The sequence below is a fragment of the Aptenodytes patagonicus genome, chromosome 7, assembly GCF_965638725.1.
Source record: "Aptenodytes patagonicus chromosome 7, bAptPat1.pri.cur, whole genome shotgun sequence".
Classification (NCBI taxonomy): domain Eukaryota; kingdom Metazoa; phylum Chordata; class Aves; order Sphenisciformes; family Spheniscidae; genus Aptenodytes; species Aptenodytes patagonicus.
In genome coordinates this window covers 70,283,330-70,303,982 of record NC_134955.1, presented here as the reverse complement: position 1 = coordinate 70,303,982, position 20,653 = coordinate 70,283,330, and the positions used below count along the sequence as shown (strand labels likewise).

General features: G+C 59.2%; 1 protein-coding gene across 6 annotated transcripts in view; it reads left to right on the top strand.

Moving 5' to 3' along the window:
• Positions 1-16,299, top strand: part of FRMD6 (FERM domain containing 6) — a 39,459-nt gene extending 23,160 nt beyond the window's left edge. For 2 of the 6 annotated variants that reach the window (XM_076345764.1, XM_076345766.1), the window contains 13 exons: positions 5,273-5,455; positions 6,279-6,369; positions 6,650-6,792; positions 7,495-7,571; positions 8,305-8,491; positions 9,719-9,874; positions 10,870-10,935; positions 11,044-11,112; positions 11,309-11,483; positions 12,325-12,660; positions 12,774-12,899; positions 13,630-13,721; positions 13,841-16,299. In XM_076345764.1, the coding sequence (XP_076201879.1) occupies positions 5,357-5,455; positions 6,279-6,369; positions 6,650-6,792; positions 7,495-7,571; positions 8,305-8,491; positions 9,719-9,874; positions 10,870-10,935; positions 11,044-11,112; positions 11,309-11,483; positions 12,325-12,660; positions 12,774-12,899; positions 13,630-13,721; positions 13,841-14,125 (1,902 nt within the window). In that variant the 5' untranslated portion in view covers positions 5,273-5,356 and the 3' untranslated portion in view covers positions 14,126-16,299. Of the gene's footprint in view, positions 1-5,254; positions 5,456-6,278; positions 6,370-6,649; positions 6,793-7,494; positions 7,572-8,304; positions 8,492-9,718; positions 9,875-10,869; positions 10,936-11,043; positions 11,113-11,308; positions 11,484-12,324; positions 12,661-12,773; positions 12,900-13,629; positions 13,722-13,840 lie in introns of those variants that run through there. The other 4 variants (XM_076345768.1, XM_076345767.1, XM_076345765.1 and 1 more) reach the window with 4 other exon arrangements.
• Positions 16,300-20,653: the final 4,354 nt, after the last annotated feature.

Sequence of the window (20,653 nt, the reverse complement as noted above, 5' to 3'; positions counted from 1 at the left end):
TGACACCGGCCCTTGTGGCTGCTTTGTGGTCCAGGGAGCAGATCCCGCAGCCAAGGCCCAGGGCCGCATCCCAAGGGATTTACGGATGCTGCTGTTGTGGGCTGCAGCCTGCCCGTGGAGGGGGGAGCGAAGGTGCTGCTTCGCATCCACATGTATCCTTCGGAGTGATGCCTGTGGTCCCGGGAGCTGCGCCTGGGCACTGGGAAGTTTTGGCTTCTCGCTGGCGATGCCAGGGGATGGTTCATAAAGCCCCCGGGAACGTGTGGGGGGGGACAGGATCCAGAGCCACAGGCCTCATCGGGACGTGGGGTGCCCTGCGGGGCTCTGTGCTGGCCCCCAGCGCGGTCCCCCCCAACTGGATGCTCTCAGCAGATACTGCTCTAATCCCAAAGGCTCGGGGCAAAGTTTTCCGGAAGGAAATAAAATGGAAGGGGCTGGTTCAATAGCAGAAGAGGGAAGAGGAAGAGCAGGCGCTGTCCCTCCCTCGCTGGAGCCTGTGCCAGGCGAAATCCATTTCTGTGTGCATCCTCGGCGGAGGCTGGGCAGCTTTATTTAGTTTTTAGTGCACCAAAATAAGGGAATGAAGAGGCCTGGAATGGCTGTGCCATGGATCGCAGGCGGATGGAAAATCAACGCTTCCAGGCCGGATTCAGCTCCGTACATGGCAGAAGGACGGGCAGGGGGAGCGGTTTCCCGAGCTGCTGTGGCTCTGCCTGTGTTTCCCCATGCCCTGATGTGACGTCCCACGGGGCTCGTCCCCAGTGCTGGCTGCGATTGCAGCTGCGACGCAAATAGGAGGTGACAGAGGGGCCATTATCCCATTTTTGGGATGATGCGCTTGGCTCGGCCCTTTGCAGCCGTCCCCGGGTGTCCCCAGCACCCGCTCTGCCCGTTGGTGGTGTCCCATTGCAGCAGCTGAAGGGGAGGAAGAGGAGGAGGAAGAAGAGGAGTGTTGCAGAGGTGGAGACAGGCGAGCTCCTGGGGGGACCTTCCTTGCAGAGGCTTTTTGGACACCTCCAGCGCTCGGGGGCATCTGCTGGGGCTGGTGGGGCTGGTGGGGCTGGCCCCCGGCTGCCCAGGCTGAGTTTCCAGCATCCAAATAGCTTTTGTGGCGGATGAAGTAATGTAATATTTATAACCGAGTCCTTTTTCCCAGTGAAGGTCTCTTTCATCTGCCTCTCTTCATTAGGAGGAAACTGTTGAGTTCATGAAGAATTGGAGACGATTTTAATTACGGGGCAACCACAAGCAGGAATTAATCTAGCTTTTGGGTTAGTAGAGGCTGCATTAAGTGACGGCCTTAAAACTTGTAATAACAGCTTGCGCATACCTGCACCCTGTGATGTGGGGTAAAACCAACTCTAAACTCTTAAAAACAAGAAATTCCTGCCCCGTGAATTCATCTTCCCATCTCGCCCGGCACTTTGGGCTGCCTCTTGCTGCAGGACAGCCCGTGCCTATGTGTGGATCCCGTGCCGAATCCCTTCCCTCACCCCTGTGGTGGCTCGGGAGGGCTGGAAGAAAAGCCTGGTGATGGGTTAGATGGCTGATAAGGCAGAATTTTTTTTTAAAAATTGATATTTTGGCAAGGGGAGGATGAATTTGAGTGATGGAGAAATGGGCTGGATCTGTTTGGGGCCTGGGGGTTGCGGCTGGGTTGAGCAGTCGGCGCTGTGATGGTCTGGTGGGTACCACAGGGGTACAAACCTGACCCGAAACCGCGGGCACGGAGACTCAGCCGCTTCTTTTAAATGTAATTAAATACGTGGAGGGGGGAAGAAACGCTGCACATGCAAACCAGCCTCGCTTCGCATGCACAGAAGCTGCGCGCTTGCTTCTTTGGAAGAAAAACCCACCTCAGCCGGCAAGTTCAAGCGATGTTAAATCCCCAACCCTGGAATTGCATCCAAATGTGTATTTCCTATGAGAGCCTGGCACACTGCTCCGGCACCTCCGGCTGAACCGGGCCCAGCCTCTGCCTGCCCTCAGCCCCGTTTGCAAGACCCTGTGCTGAATAAATCCCCCGCCGAGTCAGCAGCGACGGCCCGAGCTGCTTTTCCAAGCCGCGCCGGCCGGCAAGTTTATTGCGTGATGTTTTCTTTACAGCAGAGCTTTGCGACGGGGTTTATCCCGTGGCGTTGGTACGAGGGAGGGAGACTGGTAAACAGCAGCCGGGGATGAAAAACACGGTGGATCCAAAGATTTTCTCCACATAGCCCCGGAGTTACGAAGCGCATAAGGGGTTTGCAATGACTTCCTATGGAGTTTTAATGCTCTTTTCCCTACAGCAGGGAAAGCGCGGCTGGAAGACCTGGATCTCCCGGCGCTGCGGAGGCTGATCCATGCCCGAGTCCTCATTCCCAGTGTTTTTTCCAGCCGGCTTTGCTCTCCAGATGGAAAACCCCTCGCAAAACTGGCCGGGGTGGAGGTTGACACAGGTCACCACCCCCCCCCCCCCGCCCCGGTGCGGCGTTCCAGGGGGGCTCTCCCTGCAATCCAGGCTCTTTCCAGCTCGGAGACGGGCATGTTCGTGCCTCGTGTCGGCGCTTGCGCCGGAGCAGGAGCGACTCAGCGAGGGCAGCGGCACGGGGTCCCGGGGAATCAAAGCTGACATTGTAGGAATGAGCAGCAGATGCTCGGAAAGAATTTGCCGGCGTCTGGCCGAGGCTGCTGGAGGCACATTGCCCTGGAAAGGGCTTTTTGTGCCCGCTCGCTAAATCTGCCGTGGCTCCAGCTCGCGGAGGGCTGGCAGAGCCCCGGGGGAAGCTCCAGGAGCTAAGGGGGGTCTCGCAAAGCCGCCGGCCACCCCCGTGGTGCCCTATGCAGAGAGCGAGGTTGTCTGATGGGACATTCTTATTCAGCAGCAGGAACTGGAGCATTTTATGTACAAATACCAAAGTACGTGGGGTTTTTTCCTGCGGTGTTTTGCTTGCTCTCGCAGGTAGGGCCCTGCAGAGCTGCTGCTGGGGGAGATGTTTTCTTTGGCTCAGGCGGTGTCATCCCCACCGAGCCGCCCGTGCTCCGCTGACACCAGCTTGTGTGTTTTAATCCCCGATGCTCAGGGACCAATTCAGGCTGCAGGAATAGGAGTAAATATATCGACTGGCCCGGCTCCCGGGGGAATGAACAGCCCTGGGATGCCAAGAGCAGCGTGGTACAGCGGGGGAGCTCTCCCGGGGGACGCACAGGCTGCATGGTGGGGCCCGATGCCCAGCCCCTGCCTGGTTTTTAAAGGCAGTTTGGAGGCAGTGAGGTGATGAGCTGTGACACTGGGGTTTCTGCCAGCGCCCTGAAGACTTGTTTTCATTTCCAAGTGCTTTTAAGAAGGTGTTTTCCTCGGGGATCCCACTGCGAGCAGGGCTTGGTGCAGAGGCTGTGGCGGAGGAGAGACCCGTTCCCGACCGGCTGCTCCAGGCTCTTTCCCACGGCAGGGATGCTGCGGGGCCCCGAGTGTGCGGGGCTGACGCCGCGGTGCTGGCGGCAGAGAACAACCTCCTGGTGATGGTTTTACCAATAAATCAGGGGCGGTTTGTACCTGTGGCTGTAGTTCTGAGCTGGCTGTAGCCCACGGGGCTGTGGTGGGAAGGTGCTTTCGTGCACCCGTCGGGGCTGCAGGAGAGCTTTGGGTGGGAGCAGGGCACGGAGGGTGCTGGAGGGTGCCCCGGGGCACGGCTGCTTTGCCGGGGACGCGGCGCTCTCCCTGCCACAGCCTGTGGCAAGTCGCTTCACGCCCAGCCCCACGTCGGCGCACGAGAGCTGCCGGGCGCCCGGCTGGGGCGAGGATGTTTGCCAAATACCTTCAGCCCCGTTTTGTTCACCGCTGTGATTTTTAATGAACCTTGAAACCAACCTGTCCGCTGCACTGTTTGCTCCCAGTTGGGATCAGTCGTGTCTGGGCATGGCTGCGATGCACAGCCACGATGCGCGGATGCAATGCATGGCCACGACGCGCAGCTGCAATTCACAGATGCAAGGCACGGCCACGATGCATGGCCACAATGCACGGGTGCAATGCACGGCCATGATGCACGGCCACGATGCACGGCCACGATGCACAAATGCAATGCACACATGCAATGCACGGCCGTGATGCACGGCCACGATGCACAAATGCAATGCACAGGTGCAGTGCATGGCCACGATGCACAAATGCAATGCACAGGTGCAATACATGGCCACGATGCACGGATGCAATGCACAGCCACGATGCATGGCCAGAATGCACCATTACAATGCATGGATGCAATGCATAGATGCAATGCATGGCCACAATGCATGGCTGCAATGCACGGCCACGCTGCACAGCTGCATGGGGCCTTGGTGCAAACCCAGAGTGGCATGGCGAGAGAGCATCACCTCTGGATTTCCCAACTTCTGCAAAACCCCAGTAACTACCTAACACAAAGTCACCTCAGGGCACTTTTTTCCCTGCTGTACAAATATGCAAGTTAAACTATTTTGGAAGCCAAAGGCATTTTCATTTAGACCAAAGCAAATATTTGGTGAAGAGGGAGACACTATACTGTCCTCGGTGCCAGCATAAATCTATGGGTTAGAAAAAGGCTGAACTAGTTTAGAGGTTAAAGATCCTTGCTCATTGTGTCACGCGTGCATTTGTGTCCCTGGGCATGGTCATGGGGTAAAAAGGGCTGAAGGAATACTTGCTCTTGAAAATAAGAATTGCCTGGGGTTAGCGCTAGGATGGATTCACCCGCTCGGCCCCAGTAAGGATTTAGGCGAACGCTGGGAAATGGCAAGAGGCGGCGATTCCTCTCTGCAGATCACTGTTAGCGCTTGGTTTCGTTTTATTTAACCCCCGTAAAGAGCTGGGGCTGGGGGGGAATGATACTGGAAGGGTTGCGGGGGGTCCTGCCGCGGGACCCCGCACCAGCCCCTCGCCTTTCTGCTGCTGGCAGCAAAACCTCCCACGCCACCGTGCCGCTCCTCTCCGGCAGAGCCGGGTTTGTTCCCAGCAGATAGACTTTTATTTTTTTTAATGATGCCAGGAAAGTCTTTCCTGAGGTTTTTCTGAACCCGAGCCGGGAGAATGAAACTGCTGGGTCAGGTTTTTTGGGCTCAGCTGCGATCCTGCGCTGCCCCAACAGCGGCGCTGGGGTTGGGATGCGGGGCGGCCATGGCGGGGTGCATTCGGGAGTTTTGGGGGACACCCTGCTTCTGGGGGGACATGCTGACGGGTGGGAAGGATGCCTGCATTGGGATGCGGGAAGCCGAGGGTGCCACGCGTGGGGCTCAGCCCCCCTCTCGCCCGCAGGGATGGCGCCCGCGGGGACCGAGGCCGCCCCGGCCCACCGGTGAGGTGCCCGCCGCCTGCCCCGAGCCCTGAGCCCGGACCACGATGAACAAACTGACCTTCCACAACAACAGAGTCATGCAGGACCGCCGCAGCGTTTGCATCTTCCTCCCCAACGACGACTCCCTCAACATCATCATCAACGTAAGGCGGCGCAGGGGCTGGGGAACCCCCCTGAGGACTGAGGTTTTCATCACACCCAGGGCTTGCAACCGGGTGCATTTGCAAGCGCTGGTTTTGCTTCTGTTTTTAATTTTAAGCCTCCCTGCCTCTCGCCCTGCCGGAGAAATGCACGCGAGTTATTCCCCCTGAAGGCTGCGGCAACGTTTTAGGCTCTCCTGCTTCTCGACTCGATGTGCTGCTGGCAGCGGCCGTGATTTTCGGCGGGTGACCTGCCACGTGCCATCCCAAGGGGTGGCACGACGAGGAGCGGGCAGTCCTTCCTCCTTTGGTCCTCACTCCACGCATCCATTGTGGATGGCAGTTTGGCCTCGTGTCCCCCAGCAAATAAGCAGGAGGGGGATTTGGCTCTGATTCAGATGCAGTATTTAACATAAAATTCTTCCAGTTTTTGGTTTTTTTGAATTCCCCACCACCCAATATTCTGTTTTCTGCCTCCAAAGCCATCTCCCCGGCACCGGGCTGGTTGCAGCGAGGTATCCACCACCGCCTGCTGCTCTTGAGCTGCCCCATGGTCCCCCGTGCATCTTATCCCCGGGAGAGCTCTGGTCCTGCACCCCGGGGTGGGAGCCTGCTTTTGGGGACTTCCACTCTGGTCCTGCACCCCGGGGTGGGAGCCTCCTTTTGGGGACTTCCACGTTGGCCCCGTGGAAAAATGAGCCCTGCAGCCCAGCCTGTCACCCCCCGGTCCTGCTCGGGAACCCGGCGGGGGGTTCGGTGCCACCTGCCCGGCTCAGCTGGGCACAGCGCAGATGCAGCGGGGACCACGTGTAGTGTTTTTTTGCAGGTGAAGATTTTGTGCCACGAGTTACTGGTGCGGGTGTGTGACCTCCTGAGGCTGAAGGACTGTCACCTCTTCGGGCTCAGCGTCATCCAGAGTAAGTCGGGGGGCTTATGCCGTGGGTTCGGTGCCCGTGGCCGGTCCAGCCCGATGCCGTCACGGCTCGGCAAGGCACGATGCCACCGGGTCGGGGGTGCATGTTTGCCCAAAGGTGGGTGCAAATTTACCCAGCCCTTTGGTGGCCTCTTGTTAAGTGGTGAGGAGGTTATGGACCCCCCCCCCATACCACCCGCCGATGGGTCGGGGGGGCCAGGGCAAGGCTCGGTGGGACACAGGGGACACGCAGGGGATGCTGATGCCACCTCTGTCCCGCCCAGACAATGAGCACGTGTACATGGACCTGGCCCAGAAACTCTACAAGTACTGCCCCAAGGAGTGGAAGAAGGAGGCCAGCAAGGTCAGCGGTGAGGTCTTGCATGGAGAGCTGACGGCAGTAAGGCCACCTCTGTCCCCATCGCAGGTCACTTCCAGGACACGGGAAAACGCAGCCGAGGGGCGGGGGGTGGAGGGGGGGGGAGGCACTTGGCTGTTAGCCAGCGTGGGGCGGCGGGGGCGGGCGTGCAAAACAAAAACCCGGATGATGTTTGATGGCCGTCACCCCAAGTGCCACCACACGCCCCAGCTGGGGACGCGTCCTCCACGCTCCCCACCCCAGCGGTGGGAATTTTTTCCTCCCTCGTTTCCTTATATTAGCAGAATTTTTAAGGTGTCCCTTTCTTCCAGTTTCTAAAATCAAGCGTTTGGCTCTTTTCCTCCGAAAGCACCTTTTAATTATTTCAATGCAACGTGCCAAGGGGGTTGGTGTGAAGGCTCCCGTGCTGGTGCTGAGACGGGGACTGATGGGTGATGGGCTGGGGAGGGACAGTGGTGGTGGGGGGGCTGCAGACCCCTGGGGGTCTCGAACCCAGCCGCCTGCTTCTTTAAGTCCGAATCCCCTGCATGTTTCAGCATATTGGGGAAAAAAAACGGGTGTCAAACTCTAATTCAGGAAAAAAATGTGGTTGGCGTTAGCGAGTGAACTCTCCCCTGCGGCTTTCACCCTGTGGGGGGCAAGGGGGTGGCCGTGACGGACCCGGCCCCGGGCGAGCCGAAGCGAGGGGTCGGGGGCTGGGGCGCAATGCTGGGGTCTCCGCAGCAGCCCTGAATATCTCCTCCGTTCCAGGGGATCGACCAGTTTGGCCCCCCGATGATCATCCACTTCCGAGTGCAGTACTATGTGGAGAACGGCAGGCTGATCAGGTAGGGTGCACCCACCCGTCCCCACCGCGGTGGGCACCCAGCCAGGGCGAGCGGCTGGCAGGGGAGCACCCCGGGGTGCCCCTGGCTCAGGCACCGCTCACTGGGGCTGCGCAGCTTCGGGATGCTGCGGGATGCTGCGCGGGATGCTGCGGGATGCTGCGTGGGATGCTGCTCGTGCACCCAAAAGCTCAGCCCTTCTGTTGGGGCCGTTTGTGGCTGGGTGCCGGGGGCAGGTGGGGACGCTGCTCCCAGCCAGCGAGGAGGAAGTGTTTTGGGGGGCTGGGGACATCGGCGTTTAGGGTTTTGTCACAGCTTAACCCGCGGCACAGCCTGATTTTAATTCACGCGTGTGCCTGTGGCTGGGTGGGAGCTTGAGGTCCCGTTTCAGGGTAGAAATGATTTTCAGGGTCTTGGGCGCCTGGGGACATGACGGCATCTGCAGCATCTGCAGCCACGCAAGGCTGCTTTCGGGGGGATTTATTCTGGCGGCGGGAGGCCTGGGAATTTCAGCACAGCGAAGCGGCTGCTGTTTTGCATCACTTAATGGGAGCCCCGGCTTTAATGAACGGGGGAAAAGGGGGCAAACGACTCGGCGCCCAGCCCTGCTCCCTCTGTAAGAGCTTCCCGCCGGGAGGAAGGTGCCGGAGTTGTCTCCCACCCCCTGGCCTGGGTGGTGGGTAGGTGTCCCGCTAGCTCCCCTCTCCTCCCCTCTCTCCTCTGCTTCCCCCCGCAGCGACCGGACGGCACGCTACTACTACTACTGGCACCTGCGGAAGCAAGTGCTGCACTCCCAGTGCGTGCTGCGCGAGGAGGCTTATTTCCTCCTCACCGCCTTCGCCCTCCAAGCCGACCTGGGCGACTTCAAGCGCAACAAGCACTACGGGAAGTACTTCGAGCCCGAAGCCTATTTCCCCGCCTGGGTAAGCGCGCCGTGATGGGCTCCCCGCTCTAAGCTCGCGTGAACCCCCGCAAGGCTGCTGATGCTGGGCTGCTCGGAGGCTTCCCGGGCGGGCGGCTTTCCTGCTGCCTCCCTGTCTCCCGGCTTAGTCCCGGTTATTAATAACCTCTGACAACTGCGGGGCTGCAAATAGCTGCGGGCAGGGGGGGTTGGGGTTGGGGTCGGTGCGGTGGCTGGGGCAGCCCACACCGCTGCTGGGGATTTCCCTGTGTGCTGCAGGGATGCCCGCGGGGGGCTTCCCTGCATGCCACGTGCCATTGCGGCGTCACCCCAGCCATCGTCGTGTACACCCCCTGGGGCTTTGCAGCCCTTTGGGAACTGGTGTCTGCCGTGCTGGCAGCGGCCATGGGTGTAGGCAGCTCCTGGGACAGTCCTGGAGGGAAACTGAGGCAGGGCACAGGGTGACACCCAGCCTCAGGTCACCTCTGACCGGCAGGCAGAGTGAGGCACTGGGGCGATGCCGTCCCGACGACTTTGCGCAGGAGTGGAGTAGGGAGCGGTCCCATATGGCACGGCAGTGGCACAGGCAGCTCCCGGCCGGGACCCCCTTCGGCTGGGACCCTCCTCCCCGCAGCGAGGGCCTGGGCCAGCCTCTGCGGGGTACCCAAAAACAAGTCCGTTTATTACCAGACAGGTAAATATCAGTTAGAGAGGAGCGGCGAGGGGCTGCACGGCTGCGTGTGATGTGCCCTTGGACCCCGAACAGCTGAACCTCCCCCGTGGTTCCCCGTGGCCACGGCTGCCAGCGGATGCTGGGAAGATTAATAAAAGATGTAGGCACCGTTGCCCACTTCATGTGCTTTCCGGGGTTTGCCCCAAATCTACCAGCTTCCCTTTTTATTGTACGTGTCGCTGAGGAGCGATGGCCCCGGGGCCGCGTCCCCAGCCGTGCAGGGACCCCGTGCGTGGCTCTCCCTGCCCCGGCATGGGTGTCACCGGTGGTGTGAGCTCCGTGGGACGGGCACGCGGAGCAAACGTCCACTTCCCAGTGGGAAATCCTGCCGGCGAAAAGTTGTTGGCTGCTGCTATCTATTTTATTTTTGCTTGCAGGTCTCTATAATGGAGCGTATTGCTCCGATTTCCCTCTTCCCTGGAAATCGCCGCTGCCCGGGAGCGCCGGGGCTGGCGGCCGGCCCCGGGCGAGCACGGAGCGGCTCCCCCGGACGAGTTTCTTTTCTCCTCCAAACAGGTGGTTGCGAAGAGGGGCAAGGACTACATCCTGAAGCACGTCCCAAACATGCACAAAGATCAGTTTGCCCTGACGGCCTCCGAAGCCCATCTCAAGTACATCAAGGAGGCCGTCCGGCTGGACGACGTGGCTGTGCACTACTACAGGTTGTACAAGGTGAGCCCGGGCTGGGCTTTGGATTCAGGGCTGCTTTTTATTGAAAGGAGCAACTGCCGAGCAATTTCTAAGGTATTTTGGGAAGAGCTGCATTTGAATTGGCACTCGCTGGCTGGAGCAGAGCGGTCTCGAGGGCAGTGCTTCGCTCCCAGAGGCAGGGAGATGCAGCTTTTTATAGTCCTGCCGTTTTCTACACGCTATGGAGAGGCGAGAGGTTTGCCAGGGTGCGAGGAGGCAGCCGTGAGGTTTCCGGGATCTTATTTTTTGGTATCCCCTCCCTAAGAAATATATGCTGGGTTTTTCTCCTGGGAACAAAGCAATTTGTTTGCTGGGAGCTGGTGCTTCGCAAACCATTTTGTAGCATCCTTAAGTTAAAGAGAAGTTTGCCTTCGGGAGAGCACAGGGAATGGCAAATACAGAGAGTGTCTGAGCACGGCAAGGGGGTACATTGTTAAAAAGGGCTGTAAAAAAAAAAATAAAACTTTGTTTCCAGCCCCCCAGGGAGATGTGCGTGGGGGACAGTGGCCATGTGCGTGGCCAGTGCCACCCACGCTGCTGCAGGCAGGGTGGGCTGCCCCACCGTCACCTGCTCTGCGCCGGTGCAGAGGCGGGTCGGGCTCAAGCGTAAAAGTGCCCCAGCTCTGTTTCTGAAGGTCCTGCCAAGTTTTCTGAGGTTAAACTGCTTTTCCAGACCCTTAAGCTGGGGTGTTTCTGGGCGGTGAGGGGGGTGGCAGGTGCCTGGGAGGTGAGGCTGGGGAGGGTGCGACCGGGCGGTGTGTGTGCGTCATTAATTAAACGGTTGGACTTGATGATCTTAAGGGTCTTTTTCCAACCTAAATAATTATATGATTAATGTGGCACCTACTGTCTGCGGCTGTTGCTGCTGCACGGGAGATGGGGTGATTAGAGGAGGATACCTGGGCTGAGGGGCCAGATTTATCCACTTTGTGCTGCAAATCGTGTATTTAAAACCATCTAATTTTTTTCCCCCTTAGGACAAAAGGGAGGTGGAGGCCTCCCTGACGCTGGGGCTGACCACGCGGGGCATCCAGATCTTCCAGGTAGGCGGCTGAGCGAGGGCGACGGCTCGGCTCCTTGCCCGCTGCCAGGCAGGCGTGGGCAGCCCCTGCCGGCATCCTCAGCCGGGCCTGCCTCTCCTCTTTTTGCAGAACTTGGATGAAGAAAAGCAGCTGCTCTACGACTTCCCCTGGACAAACGTGGGGAAACTGGTGTTCGTGGTCAGTGCCGCCATCCCCAGGCAGAGCATCTCTGCCCGTGTCGCTGCTGGGCTTTGATTTGGGCACGGGGTGGTGTTGCACAGACCTCAAGTGGGGTGATTGCAAGCTGGGGGGTTAATAGGCGGGCTGCAACAGGACTGGGCGAGAAGTAGAGTATTTGTCTCTCCGGGGCTGATGTTCCCCCTCTCCCACTCAGGGCAAGAAGTTTGAGATCCTGCCGGACGGGCTGCCCTCGGCCAGGAAGCTCATCTACTACACGGGCTGCCCGCTGCGCTCCCGCCACCTCCTGCAGCTGCTCAGCAGCAGCCACCGGCTCTACATGAACCTGCAGCCCGTCCTGCGCCAGGTCCGCAAGCTGGAGGAGAACGAGGGTAGGTGCCCCCCCGGGGCGTGAATCCCACCGGTGCCGAGCTCCCGCTCGGCTTTTCTGTCTGTACGAGCGCCTGGTCCTTGCGCCAGCCCCGTGGCTGGGAGCGTGTCGGGGGTGGCTGCCTCCACGTCCCCCCTCGACCATGCATCGGTGCATCCTGGCCCTGCCCGACAGGCAAACCCTCTCCCGGCTGGGCTGGGTGCCCACAGACCCCCCTCCCCCTCCCCGGCTGCTTAGGGATGGGCACGAGCCCCGCTGCGGTCCCTGATGGTCCTCCCAGTGCCTCAATGCAGCGCTTCCCAGTGCCCCGCGTCCCGTCTCCAAGCTCAGAAAGCCCTTGTGCAAATGGAAGATCTTCGTCCTCACCTTCCTCTTTCCCCTCCTCCTCTTCCTCTTTCCTCTCCTCCTCCTATTCTTCTTCCTCCTCCTCTTCCTTCTCCTCTTCTTCTTCCTCCTCGTCCTCCTCATCGTCCTTCTCATCTTCCTCCTCCTCTTCTTCCTCCTCATTTCCTTCCTCCTCCTCCTCTTCCTCCTCACCTTCTTCCTCCTCATCGTCATCTTCCTCCTCCTCCTCCTCTTCCTTTTCCTCTTCCTCCTCATCCTCCTTTGGAGGGATGGCACAGCACAGAGCACAGCAGGTTTGAGGCTCCCCACCTCGTCATCCCCAAATGCCGCCGGGACAGGGCTGGCTCCTGGTGTGCCATCCCGCCGGGCTTGGGTGACGGCACCCCTGGGTGTCGGGGGGGGCAGGGGGGCCGGGCCCTTCCCAGGGGGGTCAGGGCACCCCGGGGGGGTTGGGGTGCAGGCTGCTGCGTGCCGACGGCGTGCCACTGGCCTCGCAGAGAAGAAGCAGTACCGCGAGTCATACATCAGCGACACCCTCGACCTGGACATGGAGCAGCTGGAGAAGCGCTCGCGGGCCAGCGGCAGCAGCGCCGGCAGCATCCGGCACAAGCGCCTCTCCCGGCACTCCACCGCCAGCCACAGCAGCTCCCACACCTCGGGCATCGAGACCGACCCCAAACCCAGGGAGATGGGGCCCGAGGACGGCTTCTCGGGCGCCGGCGCTCACCGCAAGCTGAAGACCTGCAGCTCCATGACCAGCCACGGCAGCTCCCACACCTCCGGAGTGGAGAGCAGTGGGAAGGACCGGCTGGAGGAGGACTCCCAGGATGACGGTGAGACACCAGCTGGCACGGGCTTTTTGGCTTGGGTCTCACCGGGTGATTGGGTTGGAGGGTGCTCTGAAGGTGCACGTCAATGACTCGTCCCACCTCCTCCCCGCTTGCAGAAATCGAGATGCTGGTGGATGACCCCCGGGAGCTGGAGCAGGCTGGCGAGATGGAGGTGAGCCCCGACATGTGCGTCTACATCACGGAGGACATGCTGCTGTCGCGCAAGTTCAACGGGCACTCGGGTAAGGCGGCGGCCGCTTTTATTTCCAATTCCCCAATGCCAGTCACACCTTTGGTGTTCGGCAGAGCGAAATTATTCCGAGGTGTCCGTCTGGGACGCCGGGAAAAGCTGTTCACCCAGTGTGTTGAAGGAGAGATGGGGTAAATTTGGTGAAGCTATAAAAAGAAGGGGTTGCTCAGGAAAGGTGCAGGTTTTACTCGGAGCAGGGCTGATGCTCCGTGCAGCCGCCCCGTGGCACGGGGGGGTGTGCCCGAGCACGCCGGATTATTTGGAGATACCAGGGGATGATGGCAGGAGCTGCCCACAGGCAATGGACATAGTTTTGGCGATGTTCTCAATTGCTGGCCCCCACTCTCATCTTCAGGACAACCCTTTGCTTGTTCCCATGAGCACGGGTGCTGTTATCACACGTGTGAGCCTGGCTTCTCCGGAGCTGTGCCTGCACCCAGAGAGTCGCACGCATTTCCAGCTTCGTGCTGGGTGCTACTAGGAGGTCTCCAGGGTGCCAGGCTCCCTGGGGAAGGTTTTGGATGCTATTTTGGTGCAAATTTGGGATGCCTTGCAGGTAAAGCTGTTTGCAAGCGGAGCCACTGGGGGGGCCCCGTTGAGCTGAGGGTGCCTTTGCCCCAAAGCAAGGGTAGGCCCCCAGGGGCGGCGGGCACGGATCCCAAGAGAGCTGAGAAGTCTCGAAATAACCTTTGCGCCCTCCTCTTCCTCTCTCCCCCATGCAGGGCTAATCGTGAAAGAGATCAGCTCCTCCACCTCCAGCTCCTCAGAGACAGTGGTGAAGCTGCGGGGGCAGAGCACTGACTCCTTACCCCAGGTACGTGGTGCTGGTGGAGCTCTGGTGAAACCCAAAGCCCTGCTGGCACCGGGGTTTTGGGTTTCCCCGACCCCCTTGGCTCCCCGGCGGGTCCTGAGCCTCCTCTCCGCTTTGCCCAGACGACGTGCAGGAAACCGAAGACGTCGACGGACCGGCACAGCCTGAGCCTGGATGACATTCGGCTCTACCAGAAGGACTTCTTGCAGCTGGCCAACCTCTGCCAGGATACAGCCCAGAGCTACACCTTCGGCTGCGCCCACGGGCTGGAGGAGGAAGGGCTCTACTGCAACGGCTGCTTGGCCCAGCAGTGCATCAACATCCAGGAGACCTTCCCCGTCAAAAGAACCAGCAAATACTTCTCGTTGGACCTCACCCACGACGAAGTCCCCGAGTTCGTCGTCTGAGCGCCGCGGGGGGCAGGACTGGCTGCCCGCCCTCGGGGTGGGGGGGGGGGGAGGCTGGGGCTCCCTGCCCTGCATCGGGGGCCGCCAACGCCGCCTTCCCCCCGCCCCGCCCCGCTCCCTGCAAACCGAGGCCGTGGAAACCATTGCACTCGGAGGATCGCCCTGACGGCGGGCGGGACGGAGACCCGCGGGCATGGCGGAGTCCCGCCGGCGGTCCCCCAGCATCCTTTCTCCTCCGGATGAGTTTGCGCAAAACACAAGTTGTCTTATTTCGACCGGGGAGAAGCACAACTCGTTTGCGCTAGCAGAAGGCAGCCCGTGTTTTCTCACTGCCTCGTGGCGAGGTGGCCTCTTTGCCTCCTTGCCCCCATCCTCAGCGCTGCCGGCGGCTCCGGCGGTGCCTTGGTGACAACCGCCGCCGCCGGAGAGGACGTGCCAGACTCTTGTGTTCAAGTCAAGCCAAAGAAATGTAAATACCCTAAAGGCCAGTATGGGGAGGGGAGAATTAAGCAATAACCAGGCGGGGATCTCCGGGCGTGGGTGATGTACCGTGGAGGAAGGCACGGCCAGCAGCTGCTGGGGCAGAGCATCAACACAGTTCTTCCAAAAAACAACGTGCCGGAGGTCGGGCCGGAGCGGTCCCGGCGAGGCGGCTGGGAGCTCTCGGAGCCGTCTGCAGCTTGGTTTTTTTCATCTTTTTTTTTATTTTTTGAGGGAAAAAACCCCACCCAAGAAAACCAAAAGCAAAGGAGAATGGAAAAGAATAGGTCATCTGTAAGGATATTGCAATAATGCATCCCGAACTTTGAGTATATAGAGATTACATATATAAATATATCGAGGTATGTATGTTTATATATGTCTGGATCTTATAGACCCATTTGCATTTTACTTCTGCTCTAAAATACCTTTTATACAAAGGATCTGCCTCTCTTCTTTAACGAACCATATAAACAATCATATTTTTTTCTAAGCACTAAGGTGAGAAAATAGACTTTCCTCTCGAGAAGAATATGTATGCAACCGCGTTGTAAGTGTGGCTCTTCCCGGTGCAGTCTCCGTTGTATTTTACCAAGGCTTTTCACGCGTCTTTAAGTCTCTTACAGTTTGAATAGATCTGCTAAAGGATGATGGTGATGTGCTAGAAAAACCCAAGGGCGGCTTCTGAGTATGTCCTAGGGAAGCTAACCTGCCCAGGTGTAATATTTACCATCGGTACCGGAGGGTGAAGCATTACAGCAGCTAATATTCACAGCACAATGCCTTTTTAGTTGATATTTTTAATTAGAGTTTAGCGATTGACAGCCAAAGTTTTGCCATATTTTGATATACTACCTTTTTTTAACTGGAAACTTTTCTTAAAAAAAAAAAAAAATAATTATTTTATAAATAAGCACAATCTTATTTTTCTAAGAAATGATGGAGGAGGGAGCCGAGAAGGGGGAACTGGTACCAAAAGAAAAGGAGCACAGCTATTGGCACGGTGCAAAAAAAAATCGGTGTTCCTGTGGTAGGGGAGCTGGTAGGGGAGAGCATCGGGCGCTGCCGTGGCTCTGCACTGCGGGACCGTGGCACCGGCACAGCGTGTCCCCACCCCAGAGCTTGATCTCACCCGGCACGAGGGATATTCCAGGAAAATAAAGTCGATGATAGCCAAATGCTGGCAGGGCGAGCAGGAGGCTGGTGGCCCCTAAAGCCGCCCCGGGGCAGCCGGAGGGATGCTGCGCTGGGGGCTCAGGGCTACGTGCCCCGCTCTGGTTTTGGGGGGACCGCAGCAAACACCCCAAAAGCCTCTCTTGTGGGCACCGCATCCCAGGCTGGGATGCTGGGGTTTGCTAGCAGCAGCCCCACTCCAGACCCCCATCCACGGCCGGGTTTACAGCGTGCCGGGGGGGGATTGGTGTGTCCACCAGCAACGTGGGTCTGCCGTGCTGGAACCGCACGGGCTGGTACGGGCAGGAAAATCCCCTAAATTCATCCCCAGCCTCTTTTTTTTTTTTTTTTTTCCCCTGTGCCAGCCCCTGCGAGGCATTGGGGCCACAGCACCCAGCCGGGGGGTCCTGCTGGCACCCCCTCCGCCGGCAAGCCCCGGGTGTCCTCCGTGGGACCCTCGCCCACTACTCTGCAGAAACACGTAGCTGGAGGGAGCGAAAAAGTAAATTGTGTAAAGAAACGCCCGACGCTGTTCAAAAAGCGTGGCGGGGGGCGGGGGGGGAGGGGGGGGCAGGCAGCTGGACCAGGGCCTCTCCGTTTCTTGCCCCCCCTGCCCCATTATCCTGCAGCCAAACCCGGACCGAAGCAGCCCAGCCAGGGTTGGAACGATGTCGGGGGCTGCGATGGAGCTCACCCCGTGGCAAGCAGGAGCGGTGCCGGGCGAGCCGGCGGGGCTGTGCCAGGGAGCAGGGGGGGCACAGAGGTGCCATTTATTCCGCAGGTGGCCGGGGTGGCCGCGGGGGCCGGGGTGGCCGTGCCCGCCTGCCCTTCGTGCCGCTGCCGCTGCAATAATGAGCTATCTGTCTGCACGAACGAAATAGTCCTTTCTGTGAAAGGATCTTTCCATCAGGGCGATGGGAGAGCCAGTGACTGTGTTGCAAAAGAAAAACACAAGGAAAACTGTACAAAAACCCCGCAGCGAATTATTTTGTACCAATGAAGTTTGTTGTGTGCCTTTTGCGGTACGGCTGGAAATGACAATAAAGTGACAGTTGTTTGCATCACGTTGACTCTTTAAAAATGCTCCTGGGCTTAAGCGAGTGGTGAAACACTTATGAATTTAACGAACGTGTTACATTTATTGTGCTCTCTGCTCCAGCATCGCCCGGCTCCGGAGAGCGGGTTAAGGCAACTCCTGCCTCGGGTGGGGGAATGGATGGGCTGATCCTTTCAATCCTGCTTTTTGGTGATTTCTGTGAAAGCGGTGCCCGGTTCCAGCGCTCCCGCGTTGGGAGGAGGCACAGGGGGACCTGCAGGAGCCGTCACCGGGGTTAAGCTCCTGAAATAAGTGGGGGCACGGGGATGGCCGCAGTAAGCGTTGCGGAGGGGGGTGCCTGCTCTCCTTGCAGCCGTGGTACGCCAGTGGCTCTGGCCGTGCGTCCCGGTGAGCCCCATGCGGGGTGCTCAGGGGGGGTCCCCGACCTGTAGGAGCTGGAGGGGCTTTGCTGTGGCGTAAAGGGTTGACCCCCTCCTCGGTGGCTGCCGTCACAGAGCTGGGTGGGCCCAGCAGTCCCAGTGGGAAGGGTGGGGGTCAGCGCTGCACGGGGCCGGGGTACCCCCCCGCTTGCAGCAGGGGCCACCCTGGGGCGTCAGCCGGGCTCCAGCATCCCCACGGGCCATTAGCCGACGGCTCACCGTGTCCCCACGCTGGCCCCAGGCACGCCTGGCCCTGGCCAGGCTACTGGGCGAGGTGCGATTCGCTTTTTTCCTAATGATTCTCCCCGAAAAATGCTCCCCCGTTTTCCAGAGCAGAGAAGCCCAGCGCGGGCATCACCCCTTAGCCTGGGCAGCTGATGGTGGCAGCAGGGCCCTGGGGTGCGGGGACCGCAGCGGGCTGGGGGGGGGGGCCATAGCCTGTCCCCAGGCCCCCCCCCAGCCCCGCTCCCCCTCACCCCAGCCCGGCTGGCAGCGCCGAGCGGCGGCATTTGCTGCCATCCTGCGGCACCGCAGCACGGCGAGGGGCTGCGGGAGCGGGCTGGGGCCGGGGGCTGCCGGCAGCCGGGGCTCGGCTCCCCACCTCGGGCAGCGGGAGAGGCAGCAGCCACCAGTGCGATGAGCGAGGCCATCCTCTGCCTACCACGCTCCACCTCTTCAATCCCCCTTTCTCCTCTGCTCGGAGCTCCGCTTGGGGAGGGTGGGATGGGTATTTGGTACCAGCGCCGGGGTGAGTTTCCCCAAGGGGGGAGGCTCCACCGTGTTAGTTAAAGACGTGACCCCGAGCAGGAACCTGCCGGAGAGCCAGGGACAGCGTCCAGCCTCGGGCCGAGCGTGGAGACGCTGGCAGAGCTGCCGCCTCCGAGAGCTCCTCTCGAGGTGCCCGGCGGGGATTTCCCAAAAGGCCCCGCTCTCTGCAAGCGCATGGGCAGGGGAGACTCTTCATTTTCTCTTTCCCGAGTTGATGTTTTTGGGTGAAGTGTGTGGCTTCTCCAATGTCTGATAGAGGGTTTGTGCTTGTCGTGGTTTAACCCCAGCCGGCAACTAAGCACCACGCAGCCGCTCGCTCGCTCACCCCCAGTAGGATGGGGGAGAGAATCGAAACAGTAAAAGTGAGAAAATTAGTGGGTTGAGATGAAGACAGTTTAATAGGTAAAGCAAAAGCCGCGCATGCAAGCAAAGCAAAACAAGGAATTCATTCACTCCTTCCCATCGGCAGGCGGGTGTTCAGCCATCCCCAGGACAGCAGGGCTCCATCACGCGTAACGGTGACTTGGGAAGACAAATGCCATCACTCCAAACGTCCCCCCCTTCCTTCTTCTTCCCCCAGCTTTATACGCTGAGCATGATGCCATATGGTGTGGGATATCCCTTGGGTCAGTTGGGGTCAGCTGTCCCGGCCGTGTCCCCTCCCAACTTCTTGTGCCCCCCAGCCTGCTCGCTGGTGGGGTGGGGTGAGAAGCAGAAAAAGCCTTGACTGTGTGTCAGCACTGCTCAGCAGTAACGAGAACATCCCTGTGTTATCAGCACTTTCCAGCACAAATCCAAACCACAGCCCCGTACCAGCTACTGGGAAGAAAATTAACCCTAAGCCCAGCCAAAACCAGCACAGTGCCGCAGCCTTCCCCCTCTCCAACACCCAGGGCCACCTTCCCATCTCCCATGCCACTAGCACTAATTAAACTTGGAACATAATTAGGCAGCTCTTTTCTTCTTGGTTTTGCCGGGTTTGCTGATCCTGGCGCCTTCTTCCTCCGGCGAGGGAAAGCTGCCGTGTGAGGTACTAATAACCGCAGCCTTTCCGTGTCCCCCTTCCCTGCTACCTGAGCATCTCGTGCTCTTCAGTGTGTTGAGCCTCTCGCACCCAGCCCGCTCCTAACTGCTGAAACACAAGTGGTAGAGAAGGAAGATAAGGGCCGTCTGCTCGGTCTGATGTGATGATTTGGCCATTATTAGCAGCAAAATCCCAATTTCCTGCAGAAGATGAAGGTGAAGGTGAAGATGAAGATGAAGCACCTGTTCTCCTATGGGGAAGCAGCATCAGTAAAGCTTCCCGAGTGGTTTCTCCCAGCACGTGCCACTGTCCTGCGGGCCTGGATGCGACCACGTGCCACGCTAACGCTGGGACCGCTGAGACTGCCGCCACCCCTCAGCAGCCTGGGACATCCCTGCGACCTGCACTAGAGCCTGCCCGCCTTTGCCATCCACCCCTCCTCCAGACACCCTGGGAGAGGGATGGGGATGGAGATGCGGGGCTTTGCACCTCTGGCGTGGGGTATCCCCGCTGCCCCCCCTCCCCTGGCACCCTCGGCATCCGCGGTGGAGCAGTGCCAGGGAGCATCCTGCGCCTTTTCTACGGGCTCCGAAAATAATTGCACGTTACCAGCCATTTCCCTTTGTCCTCTAAAAATAGCCCTCGTCCTCAGCGAGGCGGGCGCCGACCGTCGGGCGGCCACAGGTCTCGGTGCCGATTGCTGCTACCACCGGACATTTTCGGGGCAGCTCACTGCCTCACGCAGGACGGAGGAGCACGAGGGAGCGAGCGACTTCTGGGAGGGGGGCTGCATCGTCTGCTATTAAGTATAGCCTTCGGATTTCACCCTTGGCCTATAAAAAACCTAAATTTTCCTAAAACCAGATGTTGACTTTTTTTTTTTTTGCATGAGCCCGCAGGGTGAGCCAGCCCCGCCGCCCGGGGGGGAGAGGGAGGGGAGGGGGACCCCCCTCCTCATAGGCTGTGTTTAGCAAAGGCTAGTACCCCCAGCTACGCTTTTAAATGAATCCCCCCCCATTTGAAGTCATTTGATGGCTTGGCCCCCATCGCTCCTTCATCTCACCGTGGGAGAGGTCCCCAGGGGGGGAAAGGTCCTCCAGTTCCCATCCCGGCGTACACCCACGCTGGCCTTTTCCCCGGGATGCTCCCCGGTGCTGGCAGCCCTTCTGCTGCTCTGCGTTACCATTTCACAAATCTAAGCTTTCACAAAAAGGCTGCACTTGGGCCATTTCATCTCCGGTCGCTCCGCTTCCAGATATTGCATCTCCTGCCATCATTTCGCGGCAGCCCGAGAAGTCGAAGACTTGGGATTTGTAGGGCGACAACATGCAAACGCCACTTTTACGGAGCCAACTGCAAAATGCATTTTAAAAAAGGGAAATGTTGCAGTCGTAGCCTTTTTTTTTTTTTTTTTTTTTTTAAATTTTGCCGCCAGATCGAAACGGACGGTGTTTCCTCCTGCCGTTAATGCAGCGGTGGCTGTCCCCAGGCGGGTGCCTCGCAGAGCACCCTCCTTTTATCAGCCCTTCCACAGCAAGCATTGCTGCACATACCCTTCGACATCACCCCAATCGGGCACCGACGACTCATTGATGATAATTACAAAA